This window comes from Gymnogyps californianus, chromosome 2, assembly GCF_018139145.2.
Source record: "Gymnogyps californianus isolate 813 chromosome 2, ASM1813914v2, whole genome shotgun sequence".
Classification (NCBI taxonomy): domain Eukaryota; kingdom Metazoa; phylum Chordata; class Aves; order Accipitriformes; family Cathartidae; genus Gymnogyps; species Gymnogyps californianus.
The window spans coordinates 112,100,240-112,124,031 of NC_059472.1; the positions used below are offsets into that span (position 1 = coordinate 112,100,240).

The 23,792-nt window shown below is 39.2% G+C and overlaps 1 protein-coding gene across 2 annotated transcripts in view; it reads left to right on the forward strand.

Moving 5' to 3' along the window:
• Positions 1-23,792, forward strand: part of AMPH (amphiphysin) — a 122,063-nt gene that overhangs the window by 62,005 nt on the left and 36,266 nt on the right. For both annotated transcript variants that reach the window (XM_050915809.1, XM_050915810.1), the window contains exons 3-9: positions 5,996-6,050; positions 12,776-12,870; positions 16,084-16,179; positions 17,513-17,620; positions 18,017-18,102; positions 20,072-20,147; positions 21,056-21,138. In XM_050915809.1, the coding sequence (XP_050771766.1) occupies positions 5,996-6,050; positions 12,776-12,870; positions 16,084-16,179; positions 17,513-17,620; positions 18,017-18,102; positions 20,072-20,147; positions 21,056-21,138 (599 nt within the window). The remainder of the gene's footprint in view (positions 1-5,995; positions 6,051-12,775; positions 12,871-16,083; positions 16,180-17,512; positions 17,621-18,016; positions 18,103-20,071; positions 20,148-21,055; positions 21,139-23,792) is intronic.

Below are 23,792 nucleotides of genomic sequence, written 5' to 3' on the forward strand. Positions count from 1 at the left end.
CTAATTCCTCACTTCCAAGGAGAGAGCAGCTGATCGATGTTTTGCTTTTTTGATTCTGCCTATTGATTGCTCCAAATCTAAAGTCTAAACTGTTGTCACACTGGGCTGGTTTTGATTGCCCCTTGGATATAAACTATTATGCATCTGCAGCTTTAGTAACTGTGCTAATTGTTTTCTCCCAGACAGTGCAGTTGAATGATCAAGTTATTTCTGACTGTTTTTGAAGCAGACTGGTATATGTTTCTTCAGGAGCCCTTTGGAATAACTGACCCTAGGGATAGCTGACATAACCCAGCTCTGGGATTTAACACATGGATTGAATGTGATGCAGTTCACAACAAACACTTTTGGACAGTTTTCTACCAGACCTGTTAATACATAGCTGTATATGTTATTTAAGAATATAGTTATGGATATGCAGCTGTAGGCATAAACAGAGGCCAAGTACATGTTCAGCAAGTCTAGCTCAATATTGAGTATGTATAGATTACTTTTAGCCATAGACTTGTAGACTCTGCACTGCTGTCTTTGCACATCCTAAATTTTCATTAAAACGATTAGTCTGGGCCCTACTTTGAGGACATGAGTATGCTTGTAGGAAGATGTAATAGGTATGAAGGTAGAATCCTAGCTTGGGGAGGGAGAGGTTTAGTTCTGAGGCAAGAAGGTTGGAATTTCATTTAAGGAGGGTGCCAAGTATTTTCTGTTCAGTCCTCATCTGAAACAGAGACCGTTGGTTCAGTAAAAGGGTTAGTTAGTTAAGCATCACTGCAGGCACAGAACTTTCTCACCTGGCTGCTAACACGGGGCAGAGCTTGCTGGTTCTTACCTTTAGAGTTCATACTTTTTGGATTAGTCCCAGTTGTCTGAGGAGCCTGTTTGATTTGATGCAGTTTACTTCAACTCATCATGTTACTTAATAACTAGAACAATGAAATTCTTCCTCTTGAGCCTTCTTAGTGGCTGGACCACAAATTTGGTGCTGTCCTGGTAGGTACTGGGATGCCAAAAACCTCTGTGTTTCCAGAGAAGTTTGCAAACCCAACTTTTTTCAAGTGATGCACTAGACAAATAATTCAAAACCTAAGTCTCTTACAGCTTGTAGAAAGAGAAAAGAGAAAATGTATTTCTTTAAGAAAAAGATTCCAAATTTTGGGAGACAGTTCTAGGAACTATAAGGAGACTGAGAAATGGTAAAATAGGGTACTCTGGTATGCAGATATATTTCATACTGAATTATGGATTTGTCCCAGTAGCCTCTTATTTTGTTAAGCTTCACTTAATGCAATAGCCCTTTGCATTCATACTTCTGAGTTCCCTGAAAGACCTACCAGTAAATACTACCTGTAGTGTTTGCAAACAGAGAGACAGTGCTGCTTTGCATTGTGGCTAATAACTGCACATTACAATAAAGGATGTCTTCCAGGTGATACAGAAAATGCTTTCCTTTGAGCTCTTTCCTTGATGTCTTAGTGATGGAATGACAAAATTTGAGTGTTAGACTTAGAGCTGCATTAATAATTACCTGGTTTGCATTTCTGTGGGGCAGGTTATTAATTAACCTGTGCTCCAGGTTCAGCATTGACAGTGCTCTTGACTCTCGCTACAGTAGAGTGATTTATTTGTTTTTGGTATCAAGCACATGCTGTGCTGACATTTCCTGTAAAGATATATTGTGTTTACATCCTGTATGTGACATGATAGAAAAATCAAACTCTTCTGTTCTGCCTGGAAAGCCGTGAATAAATGATGCCTGGCAAATAGGTCATCCGATTCCAGCTTCCATGGAGGCAAGGTGGCCTTTAATTTCTGAGTGGAAGCAGCAATTTTTCTAATGCATCAGGGAGCAAAAGCTGGTAAGACACAAACCGTGTTTTTTATGGTTTTAGTCATTAAGTTTTTGTAGGTCTTGTCAGTCTTACAACCAACAGTGTTGTGGCTCTCTTTGGCTTCATTCCAGTGCTAAGATATGCTTAAATACTATACTTTGAAAAGAAAACCAAAATTAAACATACACAAGAATCAGTAGTACTGACAAGGCTTAATGCTACTATAAAGGTGCATAAGACCCGTGGCTGTAGATGACAAGATCCTGAAACACTAAGCCTCCTTATCTCGCTGGGTGCACGTGTCTTTACCGGCTACATAATACTGACCGTGTAATAAGACCAGAGAGTAGAAAAGAGGATCTGACAGTGACACTGACTGTGTGCTACAGTGTTCAGACTAACAAGTTGTTGTTTGGGACATTGCTGTGGAGAGCTGTGTCAATTTTCCTAATGAGGGATGTTGTTTTGGGTTGTTAGCATGCCTCCCTTGCTCCTATGTGCAGTTTAACAGGATTGCCTGACAGATTTTTGGTTATTTGTGTGTTGAGTTTGACCAGGTGAGCTAAGAGTGCTGATTTCTGGTGCTGGAGTCCAGTGAGAACATGCCTGCTGTTATCAAACAACCTGATTGTGAGAAGTTTGCTGTTAAGTATGCTGTTGAGATTTCTCTCTGGAGTTTTCTTGCATATTATGAAACTCTGACTCATTTTGCTGCCTCATGTAGAACAAATAAAAGAAATTATGAAATGGTAAAGGAAGCATCAGTGCTCTCTTGGGAAATCTCATTTCAGAGGAGCACAACATCTGCAAAATGACACCTACTTTTCATTCTCCTTCAAGAAACTGCATCTCAATTAACAAAATTGATGACCTTAATGAAGATACTTGGAGCAGTGGTTTCAGAGCCACCAGATGCTTTCATCTGATAGACCAGAAAGGAGAAAGAGTGTCTCAGTAAACATCGAGAAGGTGCAATGTTAAATATGTGGCAATCATTAAAACAGTGCTTTTTAAAACCTGTGTGTCACAGTTTGCAAGATGTGCGGAGCCAGCAATGCAGTTTAGTCTGTTAGGTGGTAAAAGTGTATCTATCTTCACTAATAGTGAGTTTACTATAGCAAAATGTGTAGACCAGAGGCGCGTTTTGCAGAATTCACAGGGCTGAGGACTTTTGATGCAAATTTTTATTTACGGTATTTTATAGAAAGGTCTAATTCTGTTGCCATTGAAACTGAGAGATTATCTCTCAGATTCTGTGGAAGCTGGCCCTTGTCCATGGATGCTTTAATGTCATGTGTCATACAACATTTGCTAAAGAGGGAAAATTCATACGGCTCTATGCTGCTTAGATATTTCAGTGGTTTGTGACCTGTTAACCTAGACTGAGGGTGATGCATGTTAAAATTATTCTTTTGAATGAATTGTCAGAATTCATAACAGCACATATGGCAAAATAGTTGCATCATGTTTTACTGCTTTGACTTTTTCTGATACGTTTTCCTGAGCAGCGGTTGCTGATGACGCACAACACTAACCAACCACAGTAGATCTTCTAGTAGTTTAGGGTACTAGTCGTAGAACTGCACAGCAGTACAGTTATAAATATAGTGTTTGAGCAATGTGTGTCCCTGACACGCCATTTGTGGTGTGCTAGTTAGTCCTAGTGACAAAACGGCACGTGTATGAGTAAATATAGACCTTTTACTGGACATGAGGACAGCTAATAGGATTCTGGGCCTTCCTGCTGCGGTTTGCTGCTCCTGAAACGTCAGAAATTCTTTAATAACTAAAAACTGTTATTGTATGGACACCTGTTCAGCTGGACCATGATGAAGAATCAAGTTGCTGTATCTACTTCCCATTTTCACCACAAGTGCTCAGGCCAAGGAAGATATGAATTGGAAAGATAATTTCTATACCTTCATGTGGCTTCTCAGAGTACCAGGGATCCTCCCAGGAGGAGACTGGCATGCATAGAAGGGGAACTTCCCTCCTCTTTCTGCCGCATGTTTACAGATACTCCTCTTCAGATCCAAGAGCAAGAAGTTCTGCCCCCGGGTTCAATCTCCTTTCCTCTGTGGCAGTGTTGTTCACTTAATGCCTTGCTCCACAGAAAGAGACAACTTCTGTCATTTCTCTGCCTCCCATTCTAGCATGGAAAGAAGTAGAAAAAAGTCGTCTTCTGAAATGCATTAGGATGCTACCCTGTGATGTAGGATGATAGAATGTGTTGTTATGATGCGTTAGGGTAGTACTTTTTACTGAACAGTATTAAGATGTACACGTATATATTTTCTTAAGGGACACAACATCAAGCTACCACTACTTCAGAACTTTCTATTGTGTTGTAAGTAATTAAGCCTGAAGTTTAATCCACTGATTACTCAACCTGTGCCTGTCTGGCCCCTGCTTTGATATGCAGCTTTGATCCCAAAGCAAGGGAAGGGTTTGTCTTTCCTTGGAGCATTGAATATGGTCCCAAACCAGAGACAGATTGGTGGGCTGAGTGCTCCTGTGCTCTTCCTGTTACTCGGCACCTTCTCAGATATTACCCTGGTGGGTCTATTCCTGTGCTCAGAATTTAGTTGATTAATGGATTTAGGTTCAAAAAGGAGTTTTGCTTCAAATCAAATTAGTGTAAAAGCAACCTTCTGTTTGTTGAATCAGTAAAGTGAATTCAGTCTGCTTTCTAAGCCCACTCAGGCATTTTTACCTTCTAAAATCTTTAATATTTCCAGGACCTTAAAACAGTTGCTCTCTTCTTACAGTGCATTGCAATTTGGGTTTTTTTTGATCCAGTTCTAAAGGCCTTCAGTTCCCTGCAGGGAGCTGGGAGAGGCAAGTGAGTTTGGTGGATGTAATCTGCATTGCAACCTGTATACTGGTGAGGCAAGTGAGTATTTTTTGAGAACCACCATTTGGATTTAACGTGGCTGTGGATAGATGGATTCTAAGCCCCAGATGGTCCCTTTCAACCTGAATTTCTTATGATCCTCTGTGTCTGAATGCTCTGAGCATCGCTGTTGCTGATGGCAAATCCTTTACTGACATCAGAAGTCCTTTGACTTAAGTAGAGTTATAACAGCTTATACCAGTTGAGACTCTGCCTTCTAAAGTATTCACACATGCACCTTTTTGGGTTCTGACTTTCACACAAAAAATATGAGAGAAACTCCAAAGCAGTCAGTCATATTTTGCAGCTGATTTTTCCATATGGTGTAGCTGTATGTGAGAAAATGTGACTGCAAGCTGATATTCCTATAGTTTCCAACTGTTTAAATAAATAATTTGAAGGATATTGGGAACTGATAAACGTGGAGCGTTTCCAAAATCTTCAGGCTACTGAAGGTGACCTGGACAACAGCTTTTTAGCAATAAAGTATGTGCCATAGTGTAGCACAGATTTTATTGCAAATCATAGGAGCTGTGAAGTCCAACTTGTGATACAGCCAGAGATAAAGTAAGGCAACCCATTTTGTTTTGTCTATTCTGAGTTTTTCAAAGGCTGTTAGTATAAGATAAAAAAATATCATTTTGATGTATTTGCCAAAGAAACACTTGAGATTTCACAGCAGACTGCAAGTTTGGGGTTTTTTTGTTTAGCCAAGCTAAACAAAATAACGAATGCTATTGGTTTTTAGTAGTTATTTACTTGCAAAATATTAAAATGTTAAAATGCTCGGAAAAGTGTTTGCAAAAGTAGTAAGCCATTTATGTAAGGGTATGGATTTTCTGCAAGTCTAGACTGGCCTCATCTGAATGGTTTCCAGTGGAGGTGCACTGTTCTTGATTATACTTCTTTGTGTTTCAGGTGAGGACATTGGCCAGGTTGACTTGAACTGGACCTTGGCTGTAAAATATACCTGTCTTTCTTTGGCTGGAATTCTTCCCTGTGCAGATGACTGATAAAATAAACCCAGAAATTTTAGCCTAGAGAGTACACTATGCATAGCATCTTGGCCAGGCCATCTTTTCTGTATGAACCTGTGCATGCTTGCAACATGTGACACTATTCATCAGATAGCTCCTGAAATTGCTTTTTGTTGTGAAGCTTGACATACGGTGTGCATTTTTTAAGGCATAAAATATAACTGAAATGTGTTTTTAATAACATAACTGAAATGTGTTTTCACTTCCTTGCTTTTTTTTGTTTTTTTCTTTTCCAGGCAGAGGGTTCCAGGCTCCAGAGAGAACTGAGAGGCTATTTAGCAGCCATCAAAGGTGATTTTTAAGTTTTATGTCATGTTTTCATAAAGCAAACTTTTTTTAATAATTGAGGCAAGTAGGCTTGTTTAAGGTATACAAAGACAAATACAAGTAATACTGCTTTTGTCATTAGTAGTCCACATTTCTGCTTTGGATCCGGCACAGGCTCTTTAGCCTGTTGCTGGGGATTCTGCACCTTCGATGTCAACTCGTGTGTACAGTCTTGCATGCACGGCTCATCCTTGGCTGTCCTTTGTGTGCAGGACCGCTGCCCAGATTCTCACGTTGCATGCATTTTGAGCACCCACAAAATCTACGCATCTTGTTAATCATCTTTGCAAATGCTAGAATATGAAATACCCCAAGCAAGGCAAGGGATTGCTTGATCTCCGAAACTGTAACATTTCCAGATATTACTGGTTGGATGATGATCTCCCTCCAAAACCACGCTCCCTGCAATGATGTGATTTCTCATGTATTTCTGACTGGTTAATCCATTTTTTTAAAGTTTAAAAATCAAATGTGATCTCTTTTGATATTACATTGAAAATCCAAGTAGCAGAAGCTCACTGGTCAGCACTTAAATATCAGAGATTAAGTAAACAGCTATTTAAATCCCACTGGACATTTGTAAATCCAGCACACAACTTAGCACCATATGCAGAGTGTTCTCTTTCTCATGCTGCCTCTCTTTGGAGGAGTTGGAGGCCAGGTGCTAAAGGGAAGGGAATAAGAGTTGGTGACTGACAGAGAGACAGTGATGGCTTGTTGAGATAAATATATATATATATGTGTGTGTGATAAATATATATATATGTGTATATATTTTTAACCTGGCTCCAGTACAGTAGGGAAAACGTTACAAACGAGTGTTAACATCCTTGGAAATCACTGTGTCATAATAAAGCTTTGGCAGCTGTTGACAGGCAGGGAAGAAAGCTCTTTCTGATGGGAGTTGTAAAATGGGGAGAAAAATGGTAGTTTAATGTCTTTGACCATCTATTATTTGTGGATGGACTGGGCAAGGAAAATCCTGTACCAGACAGAAGATATTTTGCCTTGTAGGGATCTGCGCGATGTCTTTTGTTCTTAGAGGAAATTTCAGCATCAGTCATTTTTGGGGACCCATTGGATGCTGATTTTACTTTCTTATTTTTCAGTCATTTCTTCCCCACACCCATTATCAGATGGATACTCAGAAGCAGCATGATGAGGCTGTTTGTTGGCCAGATGGCTTTTCTGTCATGTAGGCTGACTGTTTACATGCTGCTTTGATTTCCGTGTTGGTGACAGCAATCCTTCTCTCCATGTTTCATTTTCTTTCTCTCTCTCTCTCTCCCCCCCTTTTCCTAGTACTCTGTGCATTCGTGGTCCTTTTGCTGGTTTACTGTCTAGTGGGCTACCCTTTGCACCAAGTTTTGTTTTTAACTTGGTGTGAAATTTTTCATTGTGCAAGTTTTGCCTTTTTAGCCGTGCTTTTCTGTTCAGCATCTTTCTCTTGTTGCAGCCTGTAGGTCCATATTTGAAAATAATTTGGACAGACTTTCTTACTGAGAATGAAAAGTGTTTGCTAACACCTCATTATCTTCATGTCTTAAAAAAGACCCAGTCATAAGCAGCTCGCAAGAGCCTTAAAAATGTTGTTCTCCAAAGCCAACAAGCCATCAGTGAGCTTCCTTGGTGCACGTGTTGGCACACCTTCATGCCGTGGAGTGAGAGGACAGCTCGAGACAGTAGTCCACAGTACACAGCTCTGGCTGGGGCTTCCCCAAAGCTGACTAGCCTAGCAGTGGTAAAGACCTTTCCAGATTTTGGATGGCAGAAGCAGATCCAGCAACTGCTATGGTCTTTTTGTTGCTATTCTTTGAAGGACAGCCATCATTAAAAGATTTTGGGGTGGCTATGCACAAAAGCATGGGAACCCTCATATTTAGGCACTGGAGTGGGACTTCTGCATCTAGGACATCTGAGCCTTGGAGGCATGCTCTCATCAGGGGCTCATTTTGCAGGGAAAAAAGTTGATCATATCATTGGAAAATAATGCAGTTGACATCCTTGTACTCTTACAGGTGTGAGAAAAGCAGTTCATTTTAAAGGGTTTCAGGAATTGGCAAGATAGCTAACTTTAACTAAAAGCATTTTATGAAGCTGGTATGTTGTGAACTCCAGTAATAAGTTTCATTTTGCTGCATGACTTTTGAGTAACTGGATCTTGGAAGTTGGAAGTACAAGATCTGGGCATGATTTAAGGAAGGAATGGTCAATTGAGCCTTCTTATGACCCTCTATCCCTTCATTTTAATATACTTGACAGTTTGAGGTTTAGGATCACACATTCTTAAAAGAATTTTTGTTGTATTCAGACTCCTTCTCTCACTCAGAAGTGCTTCTTAGTCTTAGCTGGATCTTGATCTTTACTGCTGGTTACTCAAGGACTCGGAGGAACCATGTCGTAAAGCTGTTGAACTTGTGAATGGCTTTTATGTGCTGTTTTATTTCACCTGCATGATAGCTTAACGTCTGCTATGTATCAGTGTTGTTTGTACTGACGAGACTGTGTACTATCCCCCATAGCTGTAGTCATCTCATGCCTCTGTCTTCTGTCTCTTCCAGTCTCCTTGGCAACGTGTATCTGGGTTCTCTACTTCATGATTCATTTTTTTAAGCTTTTGAGAGCTGTAGGTAACTTGAACGGTTTTATGGGCCAATTGTTAAAGAAACCCTAAATCAGCCACTCATTCTCTACCCTGAGCTCTTTGCAAGTACCAGTGCAGATGGGGAGATATAAATCTGGATCAACATGCAGGTGGCAAGGTGGCAGAGGTAAAAGGGAATTCTGCATCATGAAAAAGAAGCACGATACTTTTCAGGTGGCTTAATGTAGTGAGAAATAATAACCGGTCTACAGGAAGGGAAGGGGAGATTTTGGAGGTCTGTAAGCAGTTTTGCTGCCTAGTTGTCAGTCTGCAGCTGACAGAACTGCACATATCCTCCAGACACACAAATCTTAAAATCAATCATGTAATTTCTTAGAAGCAATAAAACTTTTCATCATCTTTCTGTAAAATTTAGTAATGAATTATGAAATGACTGAATTGTTCCAGTGGAAACTCTAGTGGGTAACTAGCAATAATAGATACAACCCTTATGGCAGGGTAGGTCATTTCCCTGGAGAACCGCACAAGAAGCTCTCTTCCCCACTCAAATAATTAAATAATAAGAGCCAGACCAAGGTGCCTCACTCCATCAGGAAAACAGAATTTTCTCCGTGATTCAGCCTAGATTTCCCTGCTGGGGAGTGAGGAAACCCCACAGTATATGGGTCCTACAGCCAACATGGAGTCTCAGGCCAGTCTCATTCTCCATGGGAGCTTGAGTACATTGGAATTGTGATGGCAAAGAGTCACCTACCCTCTGCCGTCTCTAGGGTGCTTAATGGGAATGTCTCTGCACCGCCACCCCCAGGATCCCTACCATGTGGGGGCCTCTAGGAGTCCTTTGAGGTTCCAGGGACAGGGGCTCTTTCCCATAGAAAGAGGGATGATTTCATCTGAGAGCCTCAGACTTCAGTAACTGGATTATTTAGCATCATTTTTCCTAAGCGATTCAATTATTTTGGCATTTGTAGTTATTAAATAAGTGACCCAATTACCAAGAAGAAGTGGTACTAAATGAAACAATTGATATTAAATGTAAATTTCTAACTGTTCATCAGCAGTAAAAATTCTTTTCACATTTCATAGTACTTTAATGACTTGCTTTAAACAATTTATCTTTCTCTGTGATAACAGTTAAAAATAGCAGAGAGAGACAGCCTGCAGTCTATGGCTGAGACGCTAATCCTCTTAACTTTAGTGCTGAATAATGCATAAAAGGTAACAGTGCATAAGAAATCTATGTGAAAACCAGCCAAATAAAAAAATCATTGGACATTATAAGTTTATGCCCACAGGCATGAAAAAAAATGGGAAGCCACTGGATTGGTATTTACCTATGCACTCATTTGGGGTATTGCAGTAAACCTAGTGTAGATGCAGTAGGAGGGGAGTCGGACAGATGATCTTGTGGTAAATTCAAACTGAAGCCCCTGACTGAAGAAGCCAAGTACTGTAATGCCCACTTGCCTCACGCTGCAGGTGGGTTTGATTGATGTTTTTAACAGGAATGTGGTAGAATGGAGGATTACCAGATTCTCAGAACTGAAAAAAGTGCAAAAGTTGGTGCAACTTTGATATGACTCAAGCGTCAGATATTAAGTGTCTTTTGTTTATTCTCTTAAGCAGATATATGCCTGAGTCCTGTAGTACTTAAAAAAGAAATTCTGCATAGGAAAAGGTGCTCTACCCAAGTCTGATCTGCAACTGAGCTGAGTGCAAGCTGCAGGAGGGATTAGCGAGCAGCTGTGCTAGCCTGCCTGCCACAGGAACGTACATGGCAGGTTTAGCACACAGCATGCTTAAGGGCAGAAATTCAGGTATCAGAAAGGATCAAGTGTGAGCAGGGATGCACAAACCTTCCTGGTCTGTGCTGACCAGACCTGTCTGTCTTCACCCTGAGTGGACAGAAGCAGCCTTCTTAAGCACGGCAATACCGTGCTGGTTTTGCCTTACCTCCTGAGTTGTTTAATTTGCAGTGGCATTAAAGATTTTAAATGAGTCCTGCCTGGAAAAATACGCGAAGATCGTCTGTATTTTACTGTAATGTGGCGTATTCTAGGCAAAAAAAGCCCCTTCGTTCAGGAACCCTTTCTTAGCTGGTGATACACCATCCTAAGCATTAACCACAAAGGAGAAAAGGAAGAAATGCACTTCAAGTTCTTGTGCTATACCAATTCTCTAAGCTGAGCTCTGTCATTAAAAAGCACCCCCAAGACAATCCCTGAAAAGATCAAATACTCTGTTTTGGCTCAGCACCTTTTCATTTAAGGGTGAAAGCTTGTACCCTCTGAACACCAGGATTTCCTTTGTACTTGTTCTCCCCCTTTCCCACATCATTCTCTCCCTTGAACCCAAGGTCTGAGAACAGCCGTCTACTTTCAGCTTTTTCAGTATCTTTTTTCCTATCCTACCCATTCCGTAGACCTCCATTTTTATATTAGGAAGTGTGAATTACTGCATTTGTTTTCCTGTCATATCTTGAGTGCATGTTTTGGAGTGCATGGTGGAATAGCTACTGACTAGGTCAAGCGTACTCTTCTAGACATTCAAGTTTCAAATGAATTCTTCTCTTCCACTCCTGAACATCTCTTTGTGCAGAAAACAGAAATATTGATGTTATTCCTAAATTCAGCCACTGAGCAGTTAAATCTGAAGATCACGCTAGAGACATTTTCAAGACAGCACAGATGTGCTGCAGCAAACAGACTTTGGCTGAAGAAAAAATGTGGTTTTTTAAAAAAGTTAATGCTAGGTAAAAAAATTAGCAGTGTTGTTCAGATTTTGCAAAGAAGTTGAAATAAAGTTGTCATTTTAGAATTACTGATTCTGAACTGACTCTTAGCATGTTAGGTGAGATCAGTTTGGTTTCACTAGATTCAGAACCATATCCAACATCTAATGTATTGGTGCTCCATCAAAATGGAAAGGCAAACCCCAGTGCCTTCACTGAGGGCAGTAATTTATTCACTGGGATCAAACTCATCTCGCTGAAGATAGATTTAGGCTCTTTCTTGTAATACCATTGCAGCTACTTTACATTTAAGCCAGCTCGTCTGTGTATTACAGAGTGATAACCATCAATAGTTCCCGTTCTTATTTCACCTGTGGTAGCAAGAGCTCCAAAGGTGACTGATGCAGTTTGGTTTAGCACACTTCTCTGTAGACACCACCCCGCTGCAAGTGTAAGCAAGCACTGGGCCCCACATACTTCTAAACCTACTGGGTGAGCATACAAGATAATCATTCTTCATAAAACCAGGTCCATTATGGCACTCTCCCCAAGTTCAGGCGTCTCTTCTCCCTAGGCACTGTCTCAGCTCTTGCCAGCCCTTTGCTTCATTATGAACATACCTTTAGGTCACCGTCATTATTGTGGGCACAAGAATAACAAGCTCAACCACTCTCACTTTACACGTGAAAGCTCCTGAGACTTAAATTCCTTTGAAAACAAGGAAACAGAGAAATCCTGAGATATGTTCTACCTGTGTGCGACCTCCCCCATTCTGGGGAGCACCTTTGTTTAGCACAGACCTCTTCTAGCTTTTCTCCTAAGTCCATTTTTATAGCCAGCAATTCCCATAAATCTCTGCCATTTTAACCGTGCCACCCTGGAAATGCCTGCTCTTCCGCGCAGGTTGGTATGGTACTCATTACGGACAAGGTAGGAAACTGCTCTGTAGGGAGAAGAAGCAGCGCTGAGAATAACCAAAGGCAGGTCGCTATTTGATTGTCTTTTCAGTGATAGTTTTTCAGTTGCGTATTACATGTCTTTAGTGAGCAGGACTACCCTCTGAGTTGTTATTAATGTTCAGATATGTTTAGTTCAGAATAGAAAATGGAATCTCTAATCTGATAGAAACTTATTTTCTGCATATAAATATGGGTTATTCCTTCTGTGAGGGACATTTCTCATTAACCTGGGGGAGCTGGGTGAAAATAAAGGTTTTGTTTCAGCTCTTGAAATCGATATTCTAAACATGCCAGAGGGAATAGTATAGTGGGTACATGTGGGTCAAAATAAAGATATTTAGCAACTGTTTCTTGTAGTTTGCAGTTATATGTTCCTCCTGCTGTCTAATTACAGGGATGCAAGATGCCTCAAAGAAGCTTACAGAGTCTCTTCATGAAGTGTATGAGCCAGATTGGTACGGACGAGAAGATGTGAAAATGATTGGAGAGGTAAGATGTGTGGAAAGAGGAAAAAAGTATTTTGGCTGCAAACAGATTAATCTGAGCTGTTGAGGAGAAGTTTACATCTGAAATTTCCATTAGTTCTTCATTGCATGTTTGTCCTGGTTTTGGCTGGGATAGAGTTAATTTTCTTCTTAGTAACTGGTATAGTGCTGTGTTTTGGATTTAGTGTGAGAATGATGTTGATAACACGCTGATGTTTTAGTTGTTGCTAAGTAGTGCTTACCTTAAGTCAAGGATTTTTCAGTTTCCCATGCTCTGCCAGCAAGCAGGTGTGCAAGAAGCTGGGAGGGAGCAGAGCCGGGGCAGCTGACCTGAACTACCCAAAGGGATATTCCATACCATAGAAGGTCATGCCCAGTGTATAAATGGGGGGAGTTGGCCAGGAGGGGCAGATCGCTGCTCGGGCATCAGTCAGCGGGTGGTGAAAATTGCATTGTGCATCACTTGTTTTTTCTTGGGCGTTATTTCTTTTTTTTGTTATATTCCTTTTCAGTACTACTATTATTATTATATTATTATTATTCTTCTTAGTTAGTAGTGTATTTTCTTTTACTTTAGTTATTAAACTGTTCTTATCTCAACCCACGAGTTTTACTTTTTTTCCCTCCTCCTCCTCACCCCACTAGGAGGGGGGGAGGGGGAAGCGGCTGCGTGGTGCTTAGTTGCTGGCTGGGGTTAAACCACGGCAATGTTAAATCCTGTTTTCTGAGCATAGAAATTATTGGTCTTGTGAAATGCACCTCCTGCTGACCAGATGCCGCATTTGCAACGTCTGTTTTACGAACTAGCTGACGTAAGCTCCCACTGAGGTCAACATCAGTGTGAGCAGAATTGGTCCTGATAGGAACTGATTGACAAGTTTGTGCAAGGTATCTTACATGCAGTTTTACAGTTGGGATCCTGAATTCAACTGAATTTTAAAAATTATCAAATCTGCTTATCCTTATGTGCTATGTAACAACTGTTGAGCCAGTGGCACTAAACAGGATATCTGATGGGACACTTGCCTCCCTCTGACAAGAATCTGGAATTTAAGGGCAAATTAGCTGCAGGGCACTATTCCTTTTAGCCTTTTTAGCTTCCTCCACTGATTAGAGAAGAATAGGCTTTTCTAGCAGACGCTGCAGGAATTTGACTGGAGGTGCTCTGAATTGCCTGCTTAAACAGCCTTAATTCTGGGGGAAGTCTGTCAGCAAATGTGCTGGTGGTGACAAGAAAGTGCAAACTGTTATCAGTGCAACTTTTAACCACCTGGCTTTCAGTTTGCAAGGGCTCCTGGATAATATAAGTAACAAAAAACTGGAAGACAGAGCAGTCTTCCCAAATCCGCGTAATGATTGCTTTTCTTCTCTATGGCTGCTTTCCTCTACCCTTCCCTGCTGCTGAAGGCATGACATGTTTTTGATTTTAAAAGCACTCAACTTCCAAACTGTATAAGTTAAGATACCATACCATTTATATCGGTTTAGGTTAAACAGCTGGAAGATCTGCTGCATCTTGCATCACCTCATCTTGTATCTGTAGACTATCAGGTTTTACACTCAGAAATTTGTAATTGTGTGTGAAAGGGCCAAAATTTGGCTCTTAATCTCTATTAGGTATAGGGATAAATGTTAGATGTGTCTTCTTAATAAGAGACTCATGTGGGCAATATTACAATATCTTTGCTCCTGATTTTTTTCCCTATGTAATCACAAATGTAGATTTATGCATCCCTCAACCTAGAGTAAAAAAGAATGATATATTTGTGCAGCCCAGGATATAAATGATCATTCCAAAAGAGATCCACCTAAATGACCTTATTCTGTATGGTAGGAAAGACAATGGCTTAAAGGACTCTTCAGCAATGTTTTTTGAGCCCATTAACTTTCAGAAAACCTCCATGATTTTAATTTGTCCAAAACATGTATCAGCAAGATACAAAGGCAAATGCACAAGACTGGCAGTTGCTTGCTATGATCTAATGCTGTGCTGCTCTGTAGACCACTGTGATTAAATATTGTGTTAATAAATGAGGTATTTCTTTTAAGCATGATTAATAGATTGTAATAATTCATTAGGGACTCTGTTAGGGTAAGAAATGAATGAACTGAATGCTGGCATCACACAGCATTTATAATATGCCCTATAGTAGCTCATGATAAAAGAAACACTAGGTAATAGCTTTCCGGACTTGCCAGTGAGGATAACAGCCCTGCAGAGCAGTGCTCACCCCCTTTAGTGTCCCTCCCATAGAAGGAGGGAGTTCAGTGATTTTTGAAACATGCAAAGAAAAGCGGGATCAGGATGTTTAACACATGCTAATGACTTGTTCAGTTGAGAACCTGGGACCTCGAGCACTATGTCTCTTTGTAACAGGATTTGCTTCTGGCAAGGAATCTCACCCTGCTCCCCATGGGGTCCTTGTCACATCAGCTGCATTAACATGGTCTTAAAAACCAGAAAACTACAAGGGGTGTCTCTTGGTGACTACCCCAGAGCTGCAAAGGGGACTGGGGGAAAGCACTGTAGCTTCTGGGGGGGATTTTGTTTCTTTTGCCTGCTGATGTTGGCATGTTTCACATCTGGCATCCCAGTTCTCTAGCAGTGCGAGGTAGAGTTCTTGTCTGTGCATCGGCTATTTCATCAAATGTACCTTAATGGCACAAAAAGTATGGGATGGCAAGACCTTTCTTAGGGTGGGTCTCCACAGCTTTTATTTTAAAAATGACCAAGCAAAGCTAAGCTTACAAATCCTTGTAGTTGATGGGAAACTCGCTTTAATTTCTCCTTTATTTTATTTACTCTTCTATTTTTAGTTGTACTTCTTTTCTCTGTAAGGAAGGTTCATCATCAGTGAACATACTTAGGCGTAAGAACTAGGACAGCTTCAGATTCTGCACTGTTGACCCTCAGGGACCTGAAACCCTGAGGAAGACCTTGAATCTGTGATATCCTTATTTTCACATAGCAGTTACTATTTGAAAGAATGAAAACACAAACTAGTTATTAAGCTAAATCTTCTTTTGTTGTGAATTAAAACTTGCAATGTCAAGGTATTCCTTTTCATTTACCTTATAAGTGCACTCTGATTTATTGCCATAAAGAACATTTTAAAACTTCAGAAAGATTAATCTTTACCAATTACATTTGTATTTCTCCTAGGTTTGGAGTGGAATTAAACTACTAAGCGCATTTTTCTTTTTTCTACCTTTACAGAAATGTGATGAACTTTGGGAAGACTTCCATCAAAAACTGGTGGATGGGTCATTGTTGACCTTGGATACATATCTAGGACAATTTCCTGATATCAAAGTACAGTAATGATTTCCTATAAAGGACTATTTGTAAAATTACTGTTGAGTCATAAAATAAATAGAAAATGAGATTACAAGCAAAGAAAAATAAAAAAAGGGGAGGAGGTGGAAGTCATTCTCTTCTGCAATGTAAAAGGTGTTGTTCTGTAAGTAAATCCCTGACATTAAGCTGCACTGATTTTCCAAGTGAACAAAAATATTTTTCATGCAGTAGTACTTGGAAGTAAATTAGCCTTTGTAGATAAAACTTTTGGGTTTTTTCCTGCTCCTGTTTATTTGGTATGAGATAATTCTCACCAACTTCAACAGGGACACATTAAGCTCTTCAGCTGTTAAAATGCCAGACAAATTACAACATGAAAAGCAGGCCTTTTGTCATTGGCTAGACGCACCTGTGGGTATCTAAATACCTTTCTTTTAACTAAGCCATGGTTCCTATCTTTTAATTAGTTATAAAAAGATTTTGTAATAATCAGGAGAGACTGTTATGCAGATTCTAGCCTCTCCCAGATGCCTGTCTGGTGTACAGTCCAGGGAGATGGTTGCTAAATGAAATGTGTGGGGATAAAGAATCTTTTATATTTGAATGTGACTGTATGGACATAGCTGGAAATTCTTTGTGATGGTTTATAATTGAGTAGGTATCATGCAGTCATCCCCTTTGTCATTTACATCAGAGACTAAAGAAAAAATAATTAAAAAATCCCAACGTTACTGATGTTCAGTCTCAAACTTGCTTGTAAATCAAACTGCACTTATGCCCTCTCAGCATGTGGAATTTACGTATAATATATAGCTTTGTAAAGTCAGTATATATCAAAGGACTTTTGTTTCGTTTTAAAAGAACTATAGCAGGTAAATTAGAATTCCTATTGTATGTTGAACTCCAGTTATCTTAGCTATGTGTCAGAGCAACTATAGTAAGAAGTATATTTTAAGCACTTTTCCAACTCTAGAAAAAAATTACATTAATTATCTAGTCAATTTGCACACTAAGGGAAAAAGATGGTGTTACCGTGAGTTTGACAGGTCCACTTATTCTGGAGAATGAGACAAGTCTTGCATAACCTTGATATGTCACTTCTAAGGCCTGTAAGCCCTACACCCACAAAAAAACCTTCCAAACCATCTGTAAATGGATTCCTTATTTAAAATAAGATGATTATTTTGTCTCTTTCACCATGTCCATGTTCCTGCATGATACAGTAATTCAGATACGAACAGCAGATAAGGGAGAATAAAAATATGTCAAAAACTTAACTGACAACATAGGTAAAATAGCTTTTAAAAAAGTGCTATTTGTGCTGACTTTCATTTCTACCCCTGTACAGACTCGCATTGCAAAACGAAGCAGAAAGCTAGTGGACTACGACAGTGCAAGGCATCATCTAGAAGCCCTGCAGAGCTCAAAAAGAAAAGACGAAGGCAGAATTACCAAGGTAGCACAATCGGAAGATCGCTGGCAGAAGATTTAGGGAGCTCAGGTGGCATTTGTTTCTGTGCAGAGACAGAGCACAAAGTTTCACTTCTTTTTCCTCTTTCAGAAATTGAAATAATGATATCCTTAAGCATAAACGTGTATTGAGGATTTTGGTGCATGTGGAGGGCACGCTCAGCCTCTTTCAGGAATGAGTCCCGTTTGAGCCCTAACTTTCTCTCTTGATGAGACTGAAGGGACAGCAAGGCCTGCGTTGGCTTGCATGGTGTGAGACTGAGTCACATCCTTTGTTAATAAAAGTTGTAAAAGACCCACCAAAAAAATGCGCAAAAACAATTTTGCAGGTTTTGCCATGTCGTAGTGATTGCAGAAGTCACCCTTTTTCATTTTGTTTTAGGCAGAAGAAGAATTTCAAAAAGCACAGAAAGTATTTGAAGAGTTTAACACTGATTTACAAGAAGAGTTGCCATCTCTGTGGTCACGGTAAGCCTAGGCAGATATTGTCTGGAAGGCCTAAAGGGGGGAGTAAGGAAAGGGAACCAGGGGATTTTAATGAGCTGGTAGAAAATGGCTTGATGGCTCCTTGAAGATCCCATCCATTATCTTTTTGAAATAATAAAGGGGAAATTGCCTGCAAATGATCCAAAATTATACTTACTATAAGTGTATTTATGCTTATTTCTTTCAGTGTATCTTGGCACTTAAGATTCATTATCATATCTTCATTCTGAGGTGCAAAAAGGTCTCCATTTTATCGGTTAAGAACTGTGTCAGAGCACAGAACAGCAGGTCGTGACTACGACCCACTGCTTCCATAACCTTTTTCAGACACCTTGGTGCTGGATATCTGATCCTTTCAAGAAAAAAAAAGCCACTTGTTAATAAAAAGGATCAAATGTTTCCACTGTCAAAAGTAACCGTACAGAGCAGCCACATCCTTTTCTAGATTTGCAATGGGTCTACTTATAGGTCATTTTTCTGTAAAAGGTATCAAAACAAAGAACCTTACAAATGCATAAAGATTTTATGGCAATTGTTTCCCGGTTCCTATAAGGCACTACTAAAGCAGTAGAAAAAGGGAAAAACAACATTATAACTACATCAGAATACACATTTCATAGTTTTGCACTGACTGTGTCTGCGATGTAAAGCATTTGATGGCATAGATCATTCATTCGAGATGTTTAATCATGAATTGTGTTTATACAGAAAATGCAGACAAAATGAATGGGAGAACAAAAGCAGGAGAAAAATAAGCATCTCATTAGTGTGCTATGTTCTTTAACAAATGACAGTCTGGAGTGGAAATGTGTTGTGAGTCACTGAAGTATCTTCTGTCTTCTCTGCCTTCTAAATTAATTCCTGTTAAATTTCAGATCAATAGAGGGTTTTCCAGCTGTGTTTCTGCCTATTTCAGTTGAAAAGCTTCTTAGCACTTCAAGATATTTATTTTATGGGCTTACTAAAAGTAAAACTGCATATGAATGATTTAGAGTAAGGGCCTTTTTATTTCAATATGTGTGTTGCCCACTAACTAATCTCAGGGAAAGGTAGAATTTAATTTAAGCAATAGGCATAATTTAGAAAGCAATTGCTTTCAGGGTCCTTTTTTTTTTTTAGTTATTACAATTCTTCAGGAAGAAAATAATCCATTGAGTTGACATTTTGCAGGCTTATTCTTATGCCAAAGATTATTTTTGTTAATAAATGTTTGGAGAAATTACACATGAAAGTTATAAATAGGAAAAAGAATAATTCAAACCATAAGAAAACACCTTCTACTTTCGAAGTGTACAAGACATATGTAATCGCTCACCCCAAGCAAGCAGATTTTTGAGTGCATGTGCAAAACTGTCTAGTCTATATTAGAAATTATTTTCTCTTACATACATATGCATGTATTTCAGGGCTGATTTCTTTAAGGAGGGCTGAGCATGGGACACCCACTGCCAGACCATACTGAGCTGTATACCTTAAAGGTGCCTCCAGATGCACCTGCATCACCATAGGTGCTGTGATAGCATCTAGGGCGCAGGCGCTCGCAGTGCCAAAGTGGTACCTCTCTCCTTTCAGTCAATGGTTGCCTGCTGTCCGGTGGGAGATGGGGTGCCCAGAGCACCTTGCCTTCTGTGTGCTTGTGCCGCACTCGTGCCAATCCTTTTCCAATCTTCCCCTTCTCTAAAACGAGCTGAAGCCCCCCCGCTGTGGAGTAGTCTCAACTTGGTTCATTCACTCTGTGCAGTGTGAAATATGATGGTTCTTAACACAAACAGAAATAATCATGTACAAACTAGTCTGAAATTTTGACATTCGATCCAATTCTTTGCTTTGCTGAGAATAATAGTCAAGAATGTTGCTTGTAGTCTGGAAAAAAATTAATTAATTTGCCTTTGTGGCCCTCCCACCCCTATCTTTTATTCTCTTTTTCCTTTCTTTGTGCCATCCTCCATAGACGAGTTGGCTTCTATGTGAACACCTTCAAAAATGTATCCAGCCTCGAAGCCAAGTTTCACAAGGAAATAGCTTTAGTGAGTAAAAATGTATAATGGATGATGTGATATGTGATATGCATAACAGCAAGCAAATGCCTTGTAATGCAGCAGTAAAAATCTAGCAGAGGCACACGTGAGAATTTGCCCTAGATCCAGATTTCTAGTATAACTTTTGTATTTGTTTCTACTTGCCATTTTTGTACTCTCCTTAGGGAAAGGGCAGCCCATACAATTTTGAATTACAGTGCATTATCAGTTGTAGCACTAAATTCACTTTCTATTTTGATAACTTCTCCATTCTTTTTAGCATACCGTTACCTTCAGTATTTTTTCTGTGTCCGATTGCTAAGCATCTCATTGCTTTAATCAGTACAAGAAAAACATGTCAAGCATTCCGTTCAAGACTGCTATATACATTGTCAGCAATGCAACATTATATCTGTGACTGTTAGGCAAATTGAGCAGTTTCAGTGAGGATCTTTTGAATGTACCGTGCTAAGTGGTAGTGTATTATCTATAGTAACCTACTAATAGGAACCAAAATTGTTTGGAAAATTTGCTTGACTGAAGTCCCACATAAATTGGGATTAGGTTTTTGAGAGGAAAACATGGATCTTCTCGGCTACCCATGTTGCTTTAAACTTTAGGTGACCTCCTCCATCAGAGATCAGGCAGCAGTCACACTTATAAACTTGTTCTCTGAAAACCAGCTTATGTTTTTGAAGAACAGCTGTTATCTTTGATTCTATGGATTTTGATAGGTTTCCACTTAGGCTTTTGATCTACATGGCACTGAGTATTTTTGGAAGGATCTATATGCCATTTTAAAGTTATCAGATTATATATTACCAGGTTATCAGTTATCAGACCAGATTTATCATCTGTGTTTTTAATAATTACTATAGTGCTTCATATAAACTCAGGCAAGTGTTTTGTTTTCTCAGCTATGTCACAAACTATATGAAGTGATGACGAAGCTGGGAGATCAGCATGCAGACAAGGCCTTCACCATTCAAGGGGCACCAAGGTGAATTTACTGCTTTTTTTAATGAATTGCATTGCAGTAGGCTTTGTGGGTTTCAGCATATGTAGTAATCACCTATACTATGTGTAGTGATTGCTGCACAACACGGTCACTGGGTCTGTTCGTTCAGGATGGTAGATGAAGGTACCTTGGATGAAGTTCTTAACATGAGTAAAGGTGCAAAACTTCCTTCACCACCCATTTATTTTTCCTTTCAAAAAAAGAATAAAGGCCAGATTCTCAGCTGTTGCAATTTAGCCTAGTTCAAGGTAGACTGTTACACCAATTTGCACCAGCTAAGTATATAGTTCGTTTATTCTTAGATGCTTAGTTTACAGCAATGTTGGTAACTCTCATAATTTTCTTTAAAGCCTTGAAATATTTAGATGTGTTTTTAGCTCCTAAAGGCATAAGATTAGGTGAGAATCCTAACCTTTGTAAGTCAGCTTTTATCTCTTCTGCTTGTGGGGAAAAGTCAAGAAATGTGATCTGAGAGTGCATCATAAAAGCTGAAAAGCTGAAGTAAAAAGAATATCACAAAATACCATATTTTTAATGACTTTCAAGAGAAATCTTGTCTTAAAATAAAAACAAAAGCAAAAAAAGTTTAAAATAAAATGGTGCTTTCTTAAGGTCAGTGGATGCCAGTGCAGTATTTCTGATCTTTTGCTTGCAACAAATGTAGCCTTTCTGCCATAATTTGATCTCTCAGTACTGTAACAGTGATAGGCAGAAGAGGTTGAAATTATAGAACAGTGAGATTTATCAAAACACAATGATATTTAGAGTGAATACATAAATCCTGAATTCCCAGCCAATCCCAGCTCATCAGAAGCAATCAGAACAATGTTATAGCTACTGTTATTTTTCCCTCAAGCTGGGCTCAGATTAGCAACAATTAAGACTGACCAAACAACATAACATCTGCCTCAAACATATGGCTGATATTTCTACGTTTGTTTTGATCTCACTTTGGAAGAACAAAGAATGAAATATTGAACCTTCTGACCTAATGCAAAATTCAGAACTATTTTATTAAGAACGTGTCCAAAATTTTTGTTTTGGATTAGTTCAGTGTTAATCTGTGCTCATATATACTTACACACTGCCTTCGGAGTTGTTAGCTCATGCATCACCACTTCCAGCCCCTTTAGGATGGACTCATGAGCTGGACTATGTTTCCATAAAGGATTTGTAAAATACTTGTATGGGATGAAAAATAATGTAGTGTTGGAAAACTTCAAGCAGTTTTTGTAATAAACAGGTGTTTTGTCTACCTGTGTCTCCTAGACCATGTCCGGCATGCACATGCTCGTTCCCACTAAATTACTCATTCCATCAATGAGAGAAAACAATAATAATCATTGCTGCAAATGAGTAGACATAGGTTAATGCGGTGTGATCTTCTTAACTTATTTTAAAAAAACTTTTTAAAAATACATTATTTTTTTAGTTACCATGTTACTCTCTTTTGCTGTACTGTTCACAGAGCCTTGTGTGAAAATCTGGATAGATTTTGACTTCCATTATTAGTTATGATGCTCTAAAAAACTACTCAGGAGTGGATCTTTGTAAGATAAAACACCTTTCCTTTTTAGATGCATGAGAAGCAGATAATGGACAAGTACAGTATCTAATCTTTCCTTTAAAGAACCATATAAAAAGAAATGTCTTAAAAACTTGTATGCTACTCTATCCTGAAGGTAAATATTGTACCTGGGAAAGAAATTGCTTACTAACTGCTTATTTTTTCTTTTTTAATATTTCCACAGAAAGAGGTGGTGAGTGTGAGCTAGTCTGTCCTTTCCAAAGAACAAATTTTTCTTGTGTTAGCATTAGGAACATGTTTATGGTGTGGTCTCCTCAATCAGGTAGCGCTTCTGTTCTCCCTGAAGATGTGTAGGAGTTGCTCTTCTGTTACCGTGTACTGTGGTTGTTGAGCGCTGTAGTTCATAGCCTCCCCAAGTTGTAAGCTTTCAGCATTTCTAGGTAGCTGAATATGTCTCAGTGTTTGCACCAGGTCCTTTCATGGGAAGTGCAGATCCTTTCTCAGGGCTTCATCAGATCTTCTCTCAGTATCAGCAGAGCTCTGTTGAAGTCACTTGACTACTGCTTGTTTATAGTTGTGATGAGTTGTCCCTCTAAATAGTGATATCTTCATAATAATCTTGGTCATGTTTCATTTTATTGAAATCTTTCTGGAGTTGCTGAGCTTTTAAAATTATTTGCATTATTCATTGTTATGCCTTCCTTTGGGGTTTTTATCTTTACAGCATTTTATTCTGAGAACTGTGTGAAATTAAGACAATAATGCCATCTCACATTTTATGATAGTTACAAACTTACACGTGAAACATTATTTCAAATACAGAATCTGAAAAAATGCAGGTACTCTGTTTCCCTCAAGTTATAATGATCAGGTAAACAGATGTTCCAAAAATCAAGATCACTCAAAATTAAAACTTCCTTTGACGCTGTAGATCACTGAATTTTACTTGAATTTAATTGCAGGTTTAGTTTTAGTCATTATATAATGGCTCAGTTTGTCTCCAGTGTGTACTGCCTTTTGTGGTCACTGGCATTACAGCAGGGATGCAGTTCAACTATTGCATCAAATTGTCAAGGTAATAAGTCAGCATGATATGTATGTCCTCATC